Source organism: Caloenas nicobarica, chromosome 2, assembly GCF_036013445.1.
Source record: "Caloenas nicobarica isolate bCalNic1 chromosome 2, bCalNic1.hap1, whole genome shotgun sequence".
Classification (NCBI taxonomy): Eukaryota; Metazoa; Chordata; class Aves; order Columbiformes; family Columbidae; genus Caloenas; species Caloenas nicobarica.
In genome coordinates, this window is record NC_088246.1 from 15,482,020 (window position 1) to 15,504,674 (window position 22,655).

Sequence of the window (22,655 nt, forward strand, 5' to 3'; positions counted from 1 at the left end):
CAATATATTTTGTTTTACTGCTTGATTCTCATACACTAATTTTAATCTCAAAGTGGGTACCTCTTTTGCTGCAGCGCAAAATTGTTTGACTTTATCATCGCCAATCTTATTTTAAATTCATAAAAGCATCTAGCATCTTGATAGTAAATTAAAGCTATTTCAAAACCATAATCAGTCTTCAAAATAATGTGATGATATATTGTGAAAAGAGATAAGAATTTATAATTCCTGTATGTATTTGATTTATTTATCTACCCTATGGAGCCAAAAAAAATGAGCAAGAAAGGTTATCTCTGTCTTTTCTTTAATAAAAGCTATAGCAAACTGGGAAACAGCCCTGATAGCACAAAATTCCTTAGTTCTGTAAATGGGAGGAAGAAATTCTCATCTGTGCAACTACCTATCAAGAATGAGCTTTATCTTCTGACTTGTGCAGTGTTAGAGCAAGTGTTTTAAAGATCTGCCTGTTGCATTTTTAATCAAGTGTGAGACTAGATTCAAATCTTTCATGGGTGATTCTGCAAGTACTGGCTGTTATCTGGTTTCTTGGGAAGCACAGCAATGTGTATGGTCTTTCCTAGCCTGCAACTGAATTCTAGCACTTTTTTCATATGAACATGATGGTTGTTGTAGCACTGGATGGGTTTTCATGGCTTATTCATTCTGGAGAGGCCTAGAAATACAGTTCAACTCTCTAAGAAATATTCTCCCAAGAAAAGAGGCAAGATGCCTCTCCGGGGCAGAGGAGAACATGACTTCTTGAGAATGCTATAGGTGGGGGAAACCTGATGGCATTGCAGAATCACCCTCCTTTCCAAGGATTTTTGTCAATAGCAGTAGAAGGGGAACCAGAACATTTGTCTTAAAAGCCTCTTCCATTTTTCTTTCCAGGCAAAGCAGAAAAAATGCCAGTTCTGTATCTCAGGACTCCTGGGAGCAGAGCTATTCCCCTGGTGAAGGGTTCCAGACTGCGAAGGAAAATCCCAGATATTCCAGCTACCAGGGATCGAGGAACGGCTATATGGGGGGACATGGCTTCAATGCCAGGGTAATGCTAGAAACACAAGAATTGCTCCGTCAAGAGCAGAGGAGGAAAGAACAACAACTGAAAAAAAAAACTTCTTCTGAAGGGCCTAGCAACTATGACTCGTATAAGAAAATCCAGGACCCTAATTATACCCCTCCTAAAGGTCCTTTCAGGCAAGATGTACCGCCTTCACCATCTCAGGTTGCCAGGCTGAACAGATTGCAAACACCAGAAAAGGGAAGACCATTTTATTCTTGAGGTGAAGAAAATGAAGATCAACTTGTCATGCAATAAGGAACATTTTCGTATAAAGACTTATATTTTGAAAACTTTTTAAACTGATGGTACTAAGGAGTATATCCGTTGTCTGTTTCAGTGCCTTTGAAAATACGGGCAAAGCATTGGTGGGCCTTACGTCTTTGCCGTTCTGTCTCAAGTGTTGAATTCATGGAAGGATGTTCCACCATTTGACAATCATAGCGGAAGGGAGCAACCCCTCCCCTGCATACCAAGTCCTGTAGCCCAGTCGAGTAGTTGTCGATGGCTTATTACTAGGATTTGTTGTACTGTGTTTTACTTTGCAGTGACTTATTACACCAACATGCAGCTTTATGGTATAAATTTAATGAATTTGAGGTTGAAGGAAGCATTGGCATGTCCTTTTTTATTTCTTTCGGGTCAGAAGGAGGGTTACATATCACTCTTGAGTGGATAAGGCTTAGCTCTACTCTGGATTGCAGTCGCAGTTCTGAGATGTTTTATGGTGGAGTCATTACCAGTCTTTGTTGATCAATATTTAAGTGTCTATATGCTGAAAAACTATCCTTCTCCTATTATGCACATAAGCACTCTTTTTCTCTCGCTCTCTCCCCACTCTGAGCTTGTTAAAAAGGCCTTTATCCTGACTCATGAGGAAAACAATATTAAGCTTTCAGTTATCCTGAGAATCCGGTTACAATTGCCTTATAATCTTAATACACAGTCCATTAGAAATGAAATAACTGGAGAGAGTCTATTTATACAGTCACAGCCAAACCTTTGATAAGTATATTTTACTATTTTATTAAAGATGGGAAATTACGAACAAACACAGAACTGAGTTCTGCTTTGCTTTACCTCTGAATGAATTTGGTCATATGACAACTGTGTCTAGGATGAGAACTGGGGACGGTCTCATCCCATGGTCATCTGATACACAGTTGTCTTTCTTTGGTCAAATTTTGGAGATAGTTTAAAGCAAGAGCAGAAGAAATCAAAGTTTTTCTTTGCATCAAAAAACTGAAAAGAAAATGATTTCTTCTTTTAGCAATTTGTGAAGCTTTGTGGACAATTGCCTTGTGCTTCCATATACTGTATTGTTGCATCATGATGCTACATTAAAAATAAACCTTTAAGTATATGAAAGGGAGATGTGTGGAGACAAACTGTTACACATCATCCTGAAAACATGTCAGTATCCAAAAATAACTAAAGCAAAAAAGATTGCTCTAGCAGTGAGTAATTGAATGTGCATATGGGATATGAGAATTTCTTTTGCAGCAGCTGTTTTTATGTTTGTTGTTCTGAACTTCATGTATTGTAAAAAATATAGCTGGGTCGCTGAAGTGCCTGCAAATCCTGATGTGAAAAGGCTTGAGAATGGATCTCAGCATATCGTGTACAAAAAGGAAAGCAAGAAAGTGAGAAAGAAAATCATGTATTGCATGATTTAAAAAAAACACCTATTTTTTTTTACTGGCACATTTTATTTTTGCGCCAACTTGTTTCTAGAATATATGTGAAATATCAGCACACATATCTGTGTCTTTTATGCCTGTTTGTTAATGATTTTTGTTGTTAATAATGTACTCCATGTTTAAAAGTTGTTACTAGTGTAAGCACAGTGACATTGGATGACAATAGCTCTTTTACGCAGAATTTACAAAACTGTGTAAAACGGCTTTCCGTGTACATACGAAATTTGGAATAAAAGGCTGTTTCCATCCTCGTCTTGGTTTTGCCTGTAGACCCTTGTGAGAACTGCTGCAGACATGGAGTTTAAAAAATGCTTCTCAGATGTTATCTTATCCTGTTCCTAATGGTTTGCGTGTGTCTTTCTGTGAACGTTTATAAACACTGGGAAAAAAAAAAGAAAAAGAAAAAGAAAAAGAAAAAGAAAAAGAAAAGATTTACAGCTCAGCTGAACACCTGAAGACTGTCCTCAGAGGGAAAAAACACTCAGTCTAATGTCTTATGTTATTTTAGGCCATATCTGTGACATTTAAAAGGTGCATTCTTAACAATAACCCCTGTGGCAAAGATCTTTTGGGCCGTAGTGTGAAGTTGTCTCCCCTGGGGAGAGCGCCGGCAGGAGGGGCACCCGCTGTGCTCCGGCCAAATCTGGACACCTGTGAGGAAGCCCCCTCTGCACCAAGTGTGTGTTTTGGGCTCTGATGGGAGCCCTTCACAGGAATGTTGATGTGGTGAAAAATGTGAGAAGGCAGATTTACGAATAAAGCAATATTTACAGTGCCAGTGATACTCTGTTTCCCCCATTAGTATTGAAGCTGTGTCTGTTTTTCTCCCTCTTCCCCTCATTCCTCCTTTTGTTGGATACTGCAGAAATGTCAATCATAATTCTGTATATGCATGATATCAGGCTGTTGCCATGGTGATAATAGTGTCAAATTATTCACTATGACTTTAGTGTGGGATTTCAAGGGGAAGAGTAGCAGGAGCTGCAAGTTGGACAGGCAGCCTTTGGTGCCCAAATAAACTAAAGGCATGATTTTGCAAAGGACCTAAATTGTAGTGGCTTGCAGTTGTCATTGGGGAAATAACTGCATTTGCAGTTTTGCAGGCCTTGCTGTCTCATCTCCTGACTGCATTCCCAGATTACATAGTTTGATGTTTCTATGGAATTATTTAGACAGGCAAATAATTGCAAGTACTAAAAAATGTGTCCACAGGAATGGAAAACAGGTTGAAGTCCTTTGCAAAATAAGGCCTTTGATAAACTGTTGTAGGAAAAAGGGCATATGTTTGGAAAAGTATGAAGTATGGGATGTTTTACATGTGAGGATGGCATATGTTAAAGTTTACCCTTCTATGAAACTCCTCTTCAAGGTGTTAACAATTTGCCATAATTAGATGTGTTCATGAAAGAAGGCAGATGTTCTCTTCGGGCCATGTCTGTGTTATGTTAGTAAAGAATAAGGTCTTTTTCTGACTTCGTCATCCTGCCTTCTTCCTGACATAGGGTAGACAGGGTTTCTAATATTAACTCCCGTAAGTTGCAAAGGGTGATAAGGAAGTGGGAGGGAGATATTTTAGTAGAAAATGACCTTTAGTTCTGCATAGTGAATAGATTCAAAAGTTAATTGAGCTAACTACATTACTGCAGTAATTTGTTTGTGGACGCATTACCATTATGAGATTAACTCTGTAACGTTAGTGTATTTAAGAATGGTCACAGAACAGACTGTAAGGGAGCTTACAACATCAAGGAGTGGGTGTAAATCTTGCACATTTTTCTCTGTTGAAACCCTAAAAAAACATCTGCAAAGCCTGCTGGTTTTTTATCAAAATAATTTGTTAATGCTATTGAAATTCCATGGGAAAGTTTAATATTACTAATGCAGAAGACTGCTGCCTTTCTAAAATAACCTACTTCCCCTCTCCTTGTAGGGCCTCCTTGGAAACAAGAGTGCAGCCCTAGTGAGTTATTGCATGGGCCAGATAGTTTAATATATGTCTTTGAGAACTCTGCCATCAAAAACAGCAAAAAATGGCGTAGAGCCCAGCTGAACATGGTCGGAAAGTACAATTGCCATTTATTGCTGGCAAACAGCAGGAAGAACAACAAAACAAAATTTAAACCCATCATGACTGTAGATATATGGCCGGCCTTTCAAAGCTGTGGAGATGTTTCGCTCACGTTCGCTCTGAGTGTCTGTAACATTGCATTTATCTGTGCTGGGTATGTTGAGAAGGGAAGGGAAGAAACCTTGGCCAGACAAGGAAGAGATGTGCCAGATAAGCAGTGTTGGCTAAACACAGGATATTCTTGAGTAATTCAAACCTTTGAACTTGCATTGTTGAGACTTAAAGTGAATTTGGCTATTGCGTGTCCTGGCTTGCAAGTCTATTTTCAAAATGTTTCCTAATTCTATTTTCTGTGCCTGACTGTTTCTACATCTTTCTCTCCCGAGTACGCAGTCTAGTTCATAGGAGTTGTGAGGAAACTGTCAGGAATGGAAATGCAGAAAAAAACTCATCTGTTTTTTATGCTGCTGTTGTGTCACCACACCCTGACCTTCCAGACTCAATTTAAAGTTCAGCTGTAAATTGGCAGACGAAGAGTGAGGGTCAGAAATCCAGGATGGGGGACTGACATCGTGAAAGTAGGTTGTGTGTGTGTGTGTGCATGTACATGCAGGCAAGAGGCACAGATTGGATTCATTTGCCTATAATTCATGTCCAGCTTGAAACCCTCTTCAAAATATCTTGTAGCACGTCTTCCAAGTTTTTTTCCATCTGTGCAGAAACCTGCTGATGATTTGATGCGCATGGTTATTGTTTCATGCCCTCTCGTACATCTCTTCTATTTTGTATCAGCTTCACACTCTCTTTTACATCTGCTGATTAATTCTTTTGCATTTATTTGGTTCTCTAAAAGACATGCAATTCATTCTTATCCTAGCCTGCTTCATGCCAGTGATTGATATTTCTCTCTTAGCTTTGCAAACTTATTTTAATATTTTTCTGTCCTTGGGAGTAATGTTATCTTTTGTAATTTACACTTTAATCACATTTTTAAAACTGAGACTGGAAGCTTGAGTTGGGACTACACAAAAAGCAGACTAAAGAATATGGCTTTGATTTCTATTCTATTTGCAGTGCACACTTCCCAGGCAGCAGTAGGGACCGTGCAGGATACTGTCTGAGTGAGATGGAGAAAAACATCAAACCCAGGAGCTTTGGAGAAAAAAAAAAAAAAAAGTTAAGGAAAGTTTTGAAAATATTTATGCCCACTGCATGCTATCTACTGTGAAAAAATAGTATTTCCTTAGATGTATCACTCTCTGTCTGAATGGCTGATGGTTTCAGAGCTCAGACAGATGTGACTTGTGGTTTAAAGGTGGCTGGATGGAAGAGCAAGCTGCTTGTGCCTTTCCAAAGGATGCCAGGACCCTCTTCCCTCACAAGTTGGCTCCCGAAATACTGTTTTCAGCTGCACGTTTTACAGCTTCTAGGGTCTGGAATGGGCTTACATTCACACATTGAGCTGAAAACTGCAGTGACGTCTGTCAGAGAGGAGGGGATGACGGCCGCGGGTGATAATAGCTGCAGTTATCCAATTTAAATCCTCTTGTTTGTTGGAGTAATCTTTGTCTTAGGAAAATAAGGAAAGAAATGAGGAGGGAGAAGACTAAAACATGAGCAAAAAGATTCTCCACTTCCCTTCCGCTATTGTCACCATTACAGCCACTGGTAGTTAGTTGACTTTTTTTTCCCCTTTATAACCCCAAAGCATAAAAAGGGACACAGTAGCTGACAGTAACCTCAGTGCAAAACTCATGACCGTCCTAGAGACTCACTCTAGTGTGTAGCCTGTAAGTCATGAATTAACAATGCAACAAGTAAAACAACTTTACTGTCCCTCTGTTATTTCCTCTGTGGGTTTCCCTGGGATGTGTTTAGATTGTCAGTCCTTGGGACTAGGGGCTGTGTTTAGTTGTTATCCTATATAGAACAGAATACTACTGTTGACAGGCGGGGAGGGTTTCAGTGTGAAAGCAATGTTTTAAAAGTTGGTTTATATGGATTTTTGCAACAGGTGCATGACTGTCCCATTTCAGATGTATTCCTAGTCCTAGTGATATTCTCATTTGTAATTACAGAGCATATTGCTAGAACCAGTAATAGCTGTGGACTTGCTACCTTTGGCAGTTACATTTCTCTCTTCATTTAACTAAGGGACTATTTCTTTAAAGCTTTAGTAGAGGGAGAGAGAGATCTTTTCCTCCTGGACGTAGGAAACACATTCCCATGGCCACTGTTTGAAGCTGAAGAACTATCTAGAGGAATTAAAAGAGATTTCAAGGAGTTGCAGCCTTCTGCCAGAAGCCCAGAACAGCTATCACTCTCATGTTCAGCAAGCTGGAGAAGACATTAGTTTCACTGCTCCAGCAATATAATTCTGATTCCCACTTACAATTTGCTGAAGTCTGAGACTGTTCTGGGTACCGATCACGTTTTGTGTCTTCCTTAGGGGAAAACACAAAGCTTCGTAATACTTCAGCTGTAGCCAGCTTATGAAAAAACAGTAGAGTCTTAGGAACAGGAATGCGTTTGCCTAAAACTTTGTGTCTAATGATGATGTTATATTTTGCATCATTCTTCCAACCACCTGTTGGTTGCTGCCCGTGACACATCTTCCTCGGTTTTGTCAGTATATGGTAAATTCAGGCTCTGCTCTGCGGTCCAGCCCAAACTGCAAGAATCATTTTAATAAGTAAATGTTTATACCTGATCCGTTGTTGTCTGGGGTATGGACTATAAAGGAAGGTAGATTTATGCTAGAGGATCTACATTTGCCTTTGCAGAGGAAGTTTAAGAAGTCTTTTCTCACTTTAGCTTCTGAAACTCAGCGAAGGTTAATGTAATCAACTGCAGCATTAAAGGGACTGGAAATGGCAATGTCTTGTTTTAATGCCTTGTTGATGGTTCGAAAAAGTCTATTTCATAATCTGGATTGAGTTTGTTGTAATTTTCCACATATTGTTCCCTACTTTGAGAACTGTATAAAATCATGTTAAAAATAGAAGTCAGTAAATTATGCAACCTGTTGCTACCCGAAAGCTGTTAATACTGCAGCCAGCAGAGTAGAAATAATTTGTGTTTGAATATTCCATTCTTTGTTTAAAAAATAATATACAGAAATTTTCATGAATAGTAGTATACAGAATTTTACAATTGTTCATTCTTCTTTTTTAAAGTCAGTTTGCATGAATAATTTTCTCATCTTTATGCAGAAATTTTATGCATTTTTTGTTGACTAAAATATTACTAATCTAATTTCCTATTAAAAAACTCATTTCCAGCATTGCAGAGCTGAAAGGTGCTACCAAGCATTTAGTCTTCAATTTTCATACAACAAGCCCCGTAATCTGATGGGGGATTTCACACAACGATGGCTGCATGCAATTACATGGGCAAAGAAAAAATTTTGTCCAAGGCTCTGTGCTACAATAATTTCATCTGTTGGTCTCCCATTGAGAGTTCTCCTATTGTTAAATTGCTTATTGACGTAGACTTAAGAGTAGAAATATCTACACAATGTTGTCATACTAGGTTTTCAATGCTGTTTGCTTTTTTTTCTTTCTTTTTAATTATAATTTGAGTTTGTTAGGAAGGGACAAAGTAAACAGATTGGAATAATTCATTTGAGTTAACACTCATTGACAAGAAAACATTAAGCATTCTCCAAATGATGCATCCATCATGAAAGACAGAAGGATAATCCCAACATTATAACTCAAGTAAATTAGTTTTCGGATATATATTCCAGCATTGCATTAAGCTGTACCAATTCTTAATACTGGCATAATAATATGCACTTTTAAATGATGCCAGAAATCAGCATTACAACGGAGAGAGGATTCACTGTTTGTGTTTATTAATGTGGGAATGTTGGAAGAGTATTTGATATTAAATGTCACAATCTACAGTGATTGGAGCTAAACAACTGTAAAACTGATTGAGAAGATTTGGGCAGATAACTACAGATAACAAACAGAACTCCACACGCTGCCATGATGGAAGCACATCCCAATGTTTTGCCTCTGGCACTGCAGAACAAGTACAACCCAGTGAAACCAGTGCAGCCCGTTTGCAAAGGTGTTGAGTGAAGGTGGAGGGTGCAGGACCATGGGGAGCGTGAGCCTGAAGCATATTTACTCCTTGTGTACAAGGGAAACATTTGTACCTTAGCTGACCCACATCTTTCTCACTTTTAAATGCTTGCACATCTTAGCAGTGTCTGTCTGTAGGTGGACAACCGAGGTGTCTTTTTTTCTTAATTGTGTGAGGGTAGATACAGAGTTCTGCCCCATCACACGGTGACAACGTAATCATCGTAGTTGCTCCTCAGAAGCTTTGACTCAAAGCTGGTAGCTCACTGTCCGTGAAGACCAGGACAACTTTGCTCCAACAAGAAGGTGGGTGGAAAGCAGAGTAAGGAACTACCTTGCCTTGCCTCTGTGGTAGGCTGCCATTACCGGAGAAGCAGCTGTGGCAATAATGTTAATTTAACTGTTATATTTCTCTTGAATTAACTAGTATGCTGTGGATTTCGTGGTAATATCCTCTGCTGCAGAAGGTTTGAGATGCAGGATTCATTTTGGGAAGGAGCATCTGGAAATTTGACTTGGTGCTCTGCAGATCTTAAAAAAAAAATAATGAAAAAGGAGAAAAGGTATGCTACAGAGCAGCTGATCTGTCTCCTGGTTATACCACGTGTGTTCTCCCGGTCCACACTAGACCATAACTGAAATGTGATTAAGGGTTTATCTGCCTATAAATACCATGTATATTTATTAAATGGTGAGTGATTTGCATTATTATGATATTTGATCGGCAGTATTTGGATCCAGCTGGTAAAGTTTCAGCAAGGAGCTGGGAGAGCCACAACAGCCCTTCTATTGTCTTCAGCTGGCGTTGCGAGGCAGCAGTGGGAGCAACACAGCCCATGACACAGTAACCTCATACCGAATACAGGCTGCTTCTTTTGTTAAACATCTTCTCCTAAAAATGCTGGCAAGTACACATTGTTTCCTTATCGTTTTTTCCTCTTGAGAGATTTCAATTCCATTTACCCCACGGGCCCAAATCCTTCCTGAACACATGAGTTAGACAGCAAGGAGGATTACTAGAAATAGCTCAGACAATGACCAAAAGCCGCCTTGCGTGCCTTTTCTTTCCAGCCAGCCACCCACCTTTCATTATCAAGGGGATGAATACCATATCTGACTGCATAATCAAAATCCAGTGACCTGTCAGAGCAGGCAGTAAAATAAAGCTCTCTTGCTGTTTCCCTTTGACTAGGCTTCAGTTCTGGAACCCTTTTAACCCAGATTTTCTGACATATTGTAACTTGTAGGCATTTAAGGCTGCAACCACTGAGCTAATACATTTTAGATTGTGTCCTTATATATGGTATATTTAGTGTCACGATTTCTGGTAAAATTGGAGCACCCTGATGCCAAAGCAACAGCCTTTAATTAAAAGAACTACAGCAAAGAACAGTTAAAGCATATTGAACAATAGAAATCCCTGACCAGCTTTTCCAGTATTTTTTGTGCCTGTGATATTTGCCAGCACATTCCTGATGAATGCCTAAGGTAAAAACGAATGCTCATGTGGATCTTGAATGCCATTCAACATATGGAGAGAACTGCTTACGTTTCTTTAGCTACAGTCTCACATAGCCACCAATGAAAACAAAAATTCTTTTACTTTTTTTCCCTTTTTCTTTTTTTACTCCCCTACTAATTCATTATGGTGTGCTTAGTGGATTAATGTTTGGCAAAAGTTCGGAGAAGGTCATACGAGATGCCAAAGGGGTATATTCTCCTGTTGCAAAGTCTAAACCTAAACTCTGTCCCTTAGCGTCAGCTCCAGATTTTGTACAGAATGCGGGAAAAGTCTGCATTTTAAAATGGTTTTCCATATAGTGTGTTTCCTTTGTTCTCCCTGAGCTGAGTCAGAAAAGCAGCACAGCTCAACACAGGTGTAACACTCCTTTTGTGGGTTGGGGAGGAAAAACAGAAGGGCTGGTTTCACACTTCCAGGATAACTGTGCCACCAAACAGAATCCTAGACTGGATGCCCTGGTAAAACACACACATTTCTAAGGTCTATTTGTCTCTGGGAGTAGAAAATAGGCAAGTTTCTATGAGGGGTCCTCTCAAGGTCTTCACAGAAGGTTACAGTACAGAGCTCCTCCAACGTTATTCCAGATTTTCGTTTTTCAGACTAAGTAGTAACCAATATGCTGGCCTATTTTAAAAGCTTTTCTGCATTTTTAGAGATAAATAACTCCAGAAAAACTTATGGGATTCCTTTTTTTTTTTCCTTTTCTCTCCTTTCACAAAGATGTTAGGTTGGTTCCCTACCCAACCATTTTGCCCAAAGAGGTTGAAAAATTGATCCTTTTGTAAGACAGATTCTGAGGCTCCAAAAATGAAAAATGCCATTTTTCCCATTTATTAATGAAACATGAAAGTTACAGAGGTCGGCCTGTGAGTGTGGTACCAAACTCAGCAGCAAGCAGCAGACTGCCTGATTGTATTGTGTTAACACTAGACCTAGATCTGTCTACAAGCACTTGACAAACCGTGTCTTGACATCAGGCCCTGGAGTCTTTAGTTATAATTTTTTTTATCTTTGAACTGAATGAAAATTTAAATTTTTAATACTGATAGCTTTCTAATTGGCTGATTCTTTGAGTATTTTCAGATTAGGCTGTGCTCCTAGGCAAGTACACTTTTATAGACAAGATCTTCACAGGCAGAGATGCATCTCTACTTAGTGTGCAGCAGCAAAGTAATATTTCCTAGACATCTATTTTGTGTGACAGAGAAGAAGTATCATATCCTAGTGGAAGATATTAATTTTTAATATTTTATTTCAAATTTTAAGGTGTGCAGTTGCTCGATAATGAAAAATACTTGGAAGCAAGCATTTTGGGGAATGCACATGAATCAGAAGGATGCTTATTTTGTATTTTCACTTCCTATGATCTTCAGAAAATGCTGACTGCAGTCAGCAATGTTGGCAACAGTCCTTTTTCACAGAACCCTTGAAGTATTGCAATACCTCATTGCCCACAACAGCCAGCCAGGCTTTCAATAAATTAGTCCCGAATGTATAGATAGATTCCAGAGAGATTCTGAGGTCAGAAGAGACCACTATAATAATCTAGTGTATTACCTAACTTCCTTTTTAACACCGACTGTAGAATTTCGCTCAATACTTCCCACATCAAACCCGGTAGCTTGTGGCTGAAATCAAGAAAATCTTTCAGAAAGACATCCAGTTTATACTTAAAATGATAAGGGAAGGAGAATTCGCCACATCCTTTGGCAAAGTCCTTAGTTTTTAATTGCTTGCACTGATACAAATTTATGTTATCATCAGCCTGAAGTCGCCTAACGTCATCTTTTATGATCTTGCTGTACCTCTTTTTTTTTTGCTCAGTTATAAAGCAATATTACATTGACGTAATTTTACACACTGAGCATACCATGCATCAGTGAGTCCTGGGTGCCAAATGACAAACTTTAGTCTTGAGCCACATAAATTCTGAGCATGGAAAACATGAGCACCCAGATCATACAAGAGAGAGGGAGGACGAAGCCCAGAACAATGTTATGTGCTGAACTCCATCTGCAAACTGGACACAGGCAACAACAGAGACCAGTTTTGAAAACCTGGCCTGTAAATACCACAGCTCAGAGTCAGAATACATTTTCAAGGCAGTGCCTGCTGTCAGGTTAACATGCTCTTGTTGCTTCAGTATCTTTTTTTTTTTCTTAGGTTTCTGTAACTAAACCCAGGTTTGTTTCACAAAGAGATGTTTTTCAGACTATTAGCCAGTACTGGGACCTAGAGATAATTCTTAATGCTACTTGTGTTTGGTGTAAAATCATGATGCATTGTCACCTTGAACCTACCATCCTCTCATAAAGGGCTTTAATCTTATACTCCCTGTTGAACAGAGGCATTCTCAAATCCTTTTGTAGTCAAACCATAGGATCTGACTGAAGCTGTTTTCAAAGAAAAGAATGTATTTGAAAATGAAAAATTTAAATTTGATTTGAAAAGCTAAGATAAATATTTTGTATTCTAATAGGTTTTTATTTTTGTATCAAGGACAAAAAGGAAAGCAGGAATTTCAGCTTCAAGATAAAGGTCTGTTGAGAAAGCTTAAACCAAAACCGGTACTCTAAATCAATCTTCTCCTTTTCTTTGCTGACAATTTTTTTCTCCATTTCTTCTTCTAAACATAGAGGGATATTTGCCATTGCAGTGATAAAACTCTGAGCAACATGGAGTTCAGTCATGCCAGGAAGAGAATATGATACTTTACATGAACATGTCAAGGAAATGTCAATTTAAAAAAAAAAAGAGACACAGAGTGACTTTTAAAATCTTTTGCACAGATCTTATCTATTCATAACCCAAATCAAAGCAACTCTGATTGCTCTATCAAGTGTAATATATAATTAAGGCAATTCAGTCCTAAGGTTTAGGGTTATCGCAGTTCTTTTGATTTGAGTTGCTGATTGTCTTAGTGAAAGAGCTGGTTGGGAATTTTTTGACAGCGAAGTTTTCATCTTAAAGGAAAAAAACCCCAATTTGTCAAAAAAAAAACCCCAAACAAACAGCTTTTTAGTGAGGACAAAGCCAACAGAATAATCAATATGCCAGGAGTTACAGCACTCACAAGAGTATGGTGATGCAAGTCCCTGTTCTCAGCTGGGGCAATGCCTGAACCATGCAGCTGCTGGCCGGCAGAAGCTGCATCTCAGGCACTTTGTTTTCTTGTCTTTATTTAAACCGTATTGTAATAAATACCCTAACTACTGGACTGTATATTCAGTCCCTCCGTCTCCCTGGCTGGTTTTGATTCGGCCCTGATATGGAAGTGGGAAAGGTTCGAAATGCTAAGAAAGCACTCTTCTACACTGCACATCTTATCTCTGAGATGAACTCCCCTGCCCTGAGGTTTGACCTCTGCAGTCTTTCTGAATGTTCATTATACCAGAGACCTGGAGCACACATGGATTTCAGCATTTGTGTAACACCCGTGAGATTGAAGGAGCCACGCGTGTGCTTGCACTTCTCTGTACTTGTAACCACCTTCATGAATCAGGGTGTGAGCAGAACACAGATTTTAATATTGTTTGATGGTGAGGCTGCAGACATTCTGACGAAAGGGCTGTGCTGGTCTATACATACAGACTGCACTTAAAGCTACACGTTAGCAGGATACAGTTAGGCTAAAAGGTGTTAGCGGCTGCCAACAGGGATGTCCTGGCTCCAAAGAAAATAACAATCCTCGTTAAAAATAATGGGTGTGCCAAATAATCGTCCAGGCTCTAGAACAAAGAAATCAAGCCCCTTTATGAGGTAAAAGCAGCTGGTGGCTGAGGAAACACCAGTGACACTTGGATGTATCTTTACAGCACAGGAGCTTCAGTGACAGGGAGCTGAAGGAGTTTGTTCTCTCCTGCACTCCCTCGTCCAGGCTCTTGCCCACGACTGCTGCCCCTCAGCACTGGCTCTGCTGTGAGCTCAGCTGGGCCTAAAGGGGGTAAAAAAGGAGGTTTAGTGATGGCTGGGTAGGACAGGGTTTCCCAAAGATGTGGCTGCTACTAAAACCCCATCAACTGAAATATTGAAATTGCAACCTTATTTTGTTCTGCTGACTTTTTTTTTTACCTTTTTGATGGTTTAATATGTTTTTATTGTGAATAAAAATGAATAAAATACTGCAGTTTCTATATTTTCATTAGAATAAGAATTTAGTGCCTCATAACACATTTTACTGAATGCAAGACTGAGAAACAGGAAATCATAAATTCCTATCCCAACCATACTGTTTTCTAGGAAGTGTACCTTTAATACATGCACTCCGCTCATGGTGGGATTTACAATAGCTAACTTCAGCTGTCTAAAAGTTAAGTGTCAAGGATCAGTTACTCATAAACATATTCCTGAGTCAGCTGAGGGGGAGCCACCTACACAAAGAAATCCTGCCTACCCTAAAAGAAAGGTTCAAAACCAGGTGCTGAGCCTGTCCCCAGCTTTAAGGAAAACCTAGATGATTGGCAGCTGATTTTTAGAGTACTGAAATTAGGTGTGATTAATTCCACCCTTTTAAAACAAAGATCTTGTCCCACTGAAATTTAGAACAAGACTTCTGTGTATTTCAGTAGGATGAGAATGTGTCCTTTACACCTCTCTTTGAGATAATTTCTTTCTCATGTTTTAAATGTCCCTGAGACTCCAGATCTGGCTGAATATCTCCTTCTGTGTCCCATGATGTTACAGTAGCAAGTGCTACACTGGTTAGTGCTAAGTGGGAGAAAAAAAACCTCACATTGCTTCTTGGTAAATCTGTTCCTGACCCTTATCTACCTCACAAATCTGTTGCTTTGGAAATGTAGTAAATATTTTTACAATGCTTCCTAGGTGGAAGACATGAAAGTCTCTCTGTTTATTAATAACAAACACATTAAAAGTGAGCACTGAACACCTTGTCCTACTCATTTAAGCTACTGCTTTATTATGGAGGAGATGAGAAATACAACATAACTAATCACCAACCTGACAAACCTGGCAGTTCCAATCACAGAAATGACACAATTCCAACAGGGAGCTGCCTTTTTTTTTTTTTCTTTTTAAATGAAGACTTTTGTTCCAAAAAGTTATATTAAAATGCCCACAACTGCTTTGAACTCACAATAGCAAGGAGATTTAGTGTCTGAAAATCTCTCCTTAACTCATCCCATTGTGCCCCGTAGATGGAAAACCTATTTGCATCGAATAAAACAATGCACGCCAATAGAAATCTCATCTCTATTGGCAAGTTGTGTAATTCTTTATAGCTATATTCTAGATCCAGATGCTCTGGCAAGGGATATCTTCCTTCAGGAGTACTGCTTGAGGGAGCCTGTATTGATTGCCTTTGCAATTATGGATTGGACCATGGCAATCACTAAAGACAGGGGAACATTTTGATTCTGCATTCCACAGCCTCATCCTTGCCTTTAAAAACAAACTAAAAAAGCCATCTATTTCTACTGTCTATTTTCAGCAGTGTATCATAGAAAGATTAAATGGGCTATTAAGGAAGCTAACCAGTATGTCCTGCAGGCGTTACCAGTCTTCACATGACACGTTCAATGACTAAAATAGTACAAGGATGGTCCAGCCAAAAATTCCAATAAATAACTGCAGATCAAAACACTGTCATTAGACATTTCCCTCAGCCTTTGTTAATGATTCTTTGGTTGTCTCGGGTAATCAGCAGCCCGGCTGCTGCCTCGGAGCAGAGCAAGAAATCTGCACGGGCACTGGTGGCTGTTGCTCCATCGCGTACACAGTTGCCTTTGTATTCAGAGCCTGTGACTAGACACAAGTCAGACTAATTTGTCTTAATTCAGTTTAGTTAGATGGGGGCAGCTAGTAGGTGGGCTTATATTTAACATCCAACAAATCAATTTAGCACGAGCTTGTGGCTTTACAGGCACTTCTTTAACTGACATAAGTAGTTTTGTGCCAAAAGAAGGCGCATGCTGTGGCTTCTTCTGGTACACACAGATCCAATTCAATGGCGTAGTCACATTTTGGAGGTATCTGTAATCATCTCTTAAGTTTCAAGTGGCGGTTATATTTAGTAGTCTTTTAACCTAAAGCTTCAGATTTCAGTATACAAGTAGAAGAGAGTTTGCCATTAAGGAGATGTGTGGGGAACTGGTATTTAATATTATCTCAACAGAAATACTCAAGGAAACCAGCTGTTAATCTGTGGATATTTACTACCTGTTGCATCCTCATTTATTCTACTCTACTGATGTTTTATTCAATAACTTGCATGCATTCATTGATGGCAATGAGCTTAACACACATGATTTCTTTAACTTTGCCTGATGCTTTTCTTTTTCAGAGGTATAATCAGTATAACATGCTTAAAGCTAGCAACCTGACACTTTTGAGTTATTTACCCTGAATGAGTATGCAGCTGGCACAAGACCGTTTTGCTCTAACTTGTAGGTTTCACAACAAAAAAAGCCCAGGTTGAAGACGGTATTCCCAGTCACAAGAGAACGTGGCCAGATGTAGGTATCACACCTTTGAGTTTTGCCCAGATAGCGTGAAATATGAGGTCTTCCCTTCAGATAATTTATGGATGCAAACAGAAGTAATAATATTAAAGAATTTTTTTCTCTGGACAGATTTCATATTTTGAGAAAACTTGAGTTCTGCTATGTCTTTCGGAAGGTGACAGTCTGCTGTAGGCAGACAAATAATCACAAGGTATGCTGCATACAGTTTGTTAGCTTGATCTTTCTTATTTAATTGTTGTTTGCTGTGAAAATATAGTTCAGACAAACGGAATTGGGAGGAAGTGTGTTGTGACACATTAACTTTACTTGTACAAGCAAATAAATGACCATGTGATAGTTCCATAGGTTAATTTCATACCCTTGAAAGAGGCTCAGACTGTTTTTTTCTTTGTTAAAACTTCATAAATAAAATTGAGATGTCATGCTTTGATAAACAGTCAAGATTCAGTGAAAGACAGCTACTACTGCTTGTCTTGACCACACTGCCTTCATTTTCCCTTGAGTCCCTTCTAGGGAAGTTGAAATATTGTGTCCCTATGGCTTGAACCCCTGTTCTCTAAAATATGATAGAGAGGAATGCTTTTCAGCTGCAAAGATTATTCTGGTGATGTGTTTCAAAAGAAAAAAAATTAGCACAGAATCACAAAGAAACAGATCCAACACCAATTGACATAAATGCAAATCTTTCAGTTCACTCCAGTAGGCTTTAATCAGACCAGTATTGCCTTATTTCCTAGTTTTGTTTCATTTACACTTAAAGATGAGAACTAAATCCTTCTCCCCCTCCTCCTTCGTGTTTATGATCCAGGCTTTTGTAATAGTAGCATTTTGCTGCAATGCCTGCAGAATACCAATGAAATATTTCTTTCCATAGTGACACATACAATCATCCTCAAGTGGGAGGAATGGTATTTACAATATCCTACTAGACTCTTTAGCTTACTAGGTTCCTTCATCTGTGTCTTATGGCTTATTACCAAATGCTGTGAGAACACAAGGAACACCTACACCTCACTAGAAAAACAAACCAAATGGCATAAAACACATAGGCTTTCAACGACTGACTCACAAATTTTCACTTGGAGTATACACACTTTATTGCATCTGCACCGTTGTGTCAAATTGTAGTCGACAAAGTGACGTAGTAGATGAGTTTAGATGAAGGTGTTTACTGGTGGAGAAGCCAATAAAAACTTGTGGCTCAAATGTTTTGAACTCCTGGACCTTTTCCCAACTTCATTTACTTTTTAAATGCACAGCATGGCAAAGTTATCCCGCAGGCAGCCCAGTTGTATATGGGACTCTGTAATGCATGTTTGTTTTTAAGCTTTTTTAATGCTCTTACTCTGATAGCAGTTAGGGTTTCTGGAAATAAACAGTGAGTTCCAAGTCAGAAGAAAAGTGTTAATGTGGTACCAAGTTCCTGAGTAAACAAACAATTGCTAAACAAAATCTTTTCAACAGCATTGTATGTCTGTGTCAACATTGTGTTTCCTCTGTGAGTCATCTGGTCAGCAGCACCCCAGCTACACAGAAGAGGTCATCCACTTCCTACAGCTCCATGCCAAAGCCTGAAGTTTCATTACAGAATATACCACTCGGGGTTTCCTGTGAGCCGCAGGAGTTGCATTTTTGGGCAGGATTAGAGACAAAAATCAGAAGGTAAGAAAATCCTGATGGGCATATTTTAAGGGGAAAAAAAGGGCATGAAACAAATGCTGTTTGTGCCAGTCTCAGTGGCCATTAGCTGGTAAGCAATAGAGGAACATGTTTGGTTTTTATCACCCAACCATATAGATACAGAATTTTAATACATGGAAATAATGCCTTAGACAGTTTGTAGACACAGATTAATAGGAAATCAATGGGGTAAGGGATGGTGGTGAAGACATCCTCACAGGTACTCATTTATTTATTTCAAGTATCCAGCATTTCAGTAAAAACCACTGATTTCATACACATTCAGAACTGGATCCAGAAACAGGAGGTATCTGCATTTTACTTCAGATATAACAGAGTAGCCATTCTGCTGAGACTTTTTGATCAAAACTGGGAAACCCCACAGACCTCCTTGATTTCATGTGATTGCTACTAATTAAGAGATGTAGAAAATTTGTAATAATCAGTTCATCTGACAGGATTTTTGCCAAGGCAGTTGGAAAGAGCTTGCAAGAATTTTACAATCTGTGTTTTAGTCCTGACTCAGCTTGAACCTGAACTCCGGGGTCTGCTTTTTAATATCCTCTCTACCTTCTCTACCCATGGCTTAGTTAAGCTTCCTATCTCTTGTTGTTCTGCTTTTTAGTGTCCAAGCTGAAATATTCAGACCTTTTCTAATACAAATACAGTAAATCTCTCCTCTGTCATTATAATGCAGGATTCTTGGATGAATCACTTCACAAATTTCAAACTAATAACTTATTATTTTTCACTGATATAACACGTAGGTGGATAACATTCCATCACCGGTGACTGTAATCACCTTCAGCCACAATTCAGCATCCCAAGTTCTGCCTTGATTAAGTATTTGTCGCTTCTATTTCATCCTCTCCTGACAGAGATAACTTTGTTTTAATTCAAACTGTCACACTCTGGAGTTCAGGAAGGACATGAAAATGTCAGGTAATAATCCCTCCTCAATCTTGTGAGTGGTTAACACTGCTAATATGCAGAACCATTAGCATGTTGGCATGATTTTAACTTAATCATTTGCAGCAGCCCAAGCTTTATTGGGATCCGTTAAAGGCAATCTGGATAAGTGTCACCCATCTTTACACGCTTTACTCTGCTTTCAGTGCTTAACAAAATAATAGAATCATAGGATAGTTTGGGTTGGAAGGGACCTTTAAAGGTCATCTAGTCCAACCCCCTGCAATGAGCAGGGACATCTTCAACCAGATCAGGTCGCTCAGAGCCCCGTCCAGCCTGGCCTTGAATGTCTCTAGGAATGGGGCATCTACCAACTCTCTGGGCAACCTGTGCCAGTGTTTCACCACCCTCATGGTAAAAAATTTCTTCTTTAGCCTGAATTTCCCCTCTTTTAGTTTAAAACCATTACCCCTTGTCCTATTGCAACAGGCCCCGCTAAAAAGTTTGTCCCCATCTTTCTTATATGCCCCCTTTAAGTACTGAAAGGCTGCAATAAGGTCTCCTCAGAGCTTCCTCTTCTCCAGGCTGAACAAACGCAACTCTCTCAGCCTTTCCTCACTGGAGAGGTGCTCCATCCCTCTAATCATTTTTGTGGCCTTCCTCTGGACCATCACCAACAGTTCCCTGTCATTCCTGTACTGAGGACCGCAGAGCTGGACACAGCACTGCAGATGGGGTCTCAGCAGAGTGGAGCAGGATGGCAGAATCATACCCCCTCCGCCTGCTGGCCACACTTCTTCTGATGCAGCCCAGGGCATAGTTGGCCTTCTGGGCTGTGAGCACAGATTGCCAGCTCATGTCCAGCTTTTCATCCACTAGTATCCCCAAGCCTTTCTCCACAGGGTTGCTCTTAATCCCTTCATGCCCCAGCCTGTCTTGATACTGGGGGGTCACCCTGACTCGGGTGCAGGACCTTGCACTTGGCCTTGTTGAACCTCATGATGTTCGCGTGGGCCCACTTCTCAAGCTAGTCCAGGTCCCTCTGGATAGCATCCCATCCCTCAGGCATGTCAACTGCACCACTCAGCTTGGTGTCGTCTGCAAACTTGCTGAGGGTGCACTCGATCCCACTGTCTATGGCCAATAGGCCTTTGTTCTGCTGGAGATGAAATTGAGTTTCTGTCTACCTCTTCTATTAGATGATCACATCATTCTACTTTAGCAGGATGGCACTATTGCTGAATCATTGGTTTTTTTGTTCTATAGCTGAAGTCAGTAGCAATATTCAGCATTAGTTCACTTTCCTAGTGCTTGAATGTACTTGCTTAACATGCATGACACTTGCCATCTCTCTACCTTTAGTAATGATGACTAAACACAGCCAAAGGGCAGTTTTGTAGCTTATGAGTCGATTTATCAACAGGACTAAATGACACACTCTTGTTCAAGAGTAAGTCTTTGTAAACAGAGCAAGCACTTCAGAGATGAAGGAATTCTCTGGGCTGAGGAGTGCAATTTGGTGTATGTTACCCAGTTCCTCCATAACATGGTTACAAACATTGTATAACTTCTATGCTCATTCAGAGAGCATCTGCTTCTATTTTTTGAAGCCCTTTAATCTGAACTGGATCTCTTATGAAAATCTTGATCTTCTCTCTTCACTTTCCCTCATTATGTTTGTAGCCTGCCCACAACAGCAACTCATTAAAAGCAAATATTTTACTTTCAAGCTCTCAACCCAATAGTAAGCTAATGGTTACTAACTCGTAGCTTAAGGGAATTCAAGTTGTTTCCATGAGTTCAGGTTAACACAGAGTTCATGAGATGATAAGTTTTCCTTTTGGAAAATCACACCACAGTCATAATCACCTTTCTCTCAACAACCTTTTAAGGTGATCCGGGGCCCCGTTCTCAAGAGTTATTTTCAGTTTCTCATTCCTGAGCCTTTGGTAGAATTATTTGGTTTCCCACTTTCTTGCTGACTCCCATGACTTTTGCTATATCACCTGTACTTATGTGGTGTCCTTATGTGGACCAGCAGTTATTGCCCGTTCTTAGTTTATTTCATAATTTTCCTTTTTATTTATTTTTTTTAGCTGTAACAACAACTAGAAATCGTCTTCAAAACTGCTAAGTCTTTGACTAAATAGCCACAATAACACATCTGATCAGTGTTTTCCATTTCTGTATGCCACAGGTTCCATTTCTTTGAACAGTAAGTATTTGGATTCTATGATGCACTGAAGCCCACAAAAGCTGCCTCCAATAGCACTCTTGAGCTCTCACAGAATTAAATCGGATCTTGTAGTCAAGACTAATCTTCACTCTGCTTCACGCACATTGAATTCTCTATGCTAGAGGAAAAAAATCCCATAATATTTCATAAGTAAGGTGAGGTCTGCTCTGAGTAACTGTTGTGCTTAAAATGTCATTCTTTGCAAAGTATGCATGTTAACATTCAAAAGTTTAAAATCCTTGTAAAAGCCAGAATTCATTTATTTAGTGTTTCTTACACATATTTTTCCTTGCAAAAACATATTTTTTAAATTTCTCTTTCTGGTGTCACAAAGTCATTAGTATTTACTCATAAAAAACTATTTAGTAAAGTTTAAGTCTCTGGAATTCATGAAGGATGTGATTATGAGGGATCAAATTTAATATCAATGAGACTAAAAGTTTACCAAGAACTGATTCTAGCTATTTCTGCTGTAGCTTTGTAAAAGAAAGATGAAAGGCCAAATTCTCAACTGGTATAGCTTGGCATTGCTTCGTAGAATGAAATGGAGATGCATTCCAATGAACACCAGCTGAATATCTGGCTTTGAGATCATCAAAGCATGTGTATTAACCCCATGTGGTTACTTGCCACACATTTCCCACTATGATGTGCTGATGTGAATACATTAAATATCCTGTTGGGAAATTAACTATTCATATTATTGGGAGACATTAATCCTTACAATAGAAACAATTTCCCTAATGGGGGTACAAAAAAAAAAAAAAAAAAAAAAAAGGAAGAGTTTGGGAAGTGGAACATGTACTAAGAGTCAAATGCAGTGTGTTCCAGAGTTTCTTCAAGTGGCAAATACACTTAGCTGGATCTGCACATTTGTCTTAATTGGAGTTGATGGGTATGCACT

At 39.3% G+C, this 22,655-nt stretch overlaps 1 protein-coding gene across 12 annotated transcripts in view; it reads left to right on the forward strand.

Moving 5' to 3' along the window:
* Positions 1–3,135, forward strand: part of PARD3 (par-3 family cell polarity regulator) — a 455,490-nt gene extending 452,355 nt beyond the window's left edge. For all 12 annotated transcript variants that reach the window (XM_065628469.1, XM_065628475.1, XM_065628473.1 and 9 more), the window contains one exon: positions 892–3,135. In XM_065628469.1, coding sequence (XP_065484541.1) covers positions 892–1,285 — 394 coding nt within the window. In that variant the 3' untranslated portion in view covers positions 1,286–3,135. The remainder of the gene's footprint in view (positions 1–891) is intronic.
* Positions 3,136–22,655: the final 19,520 nt, after the last annotated feature.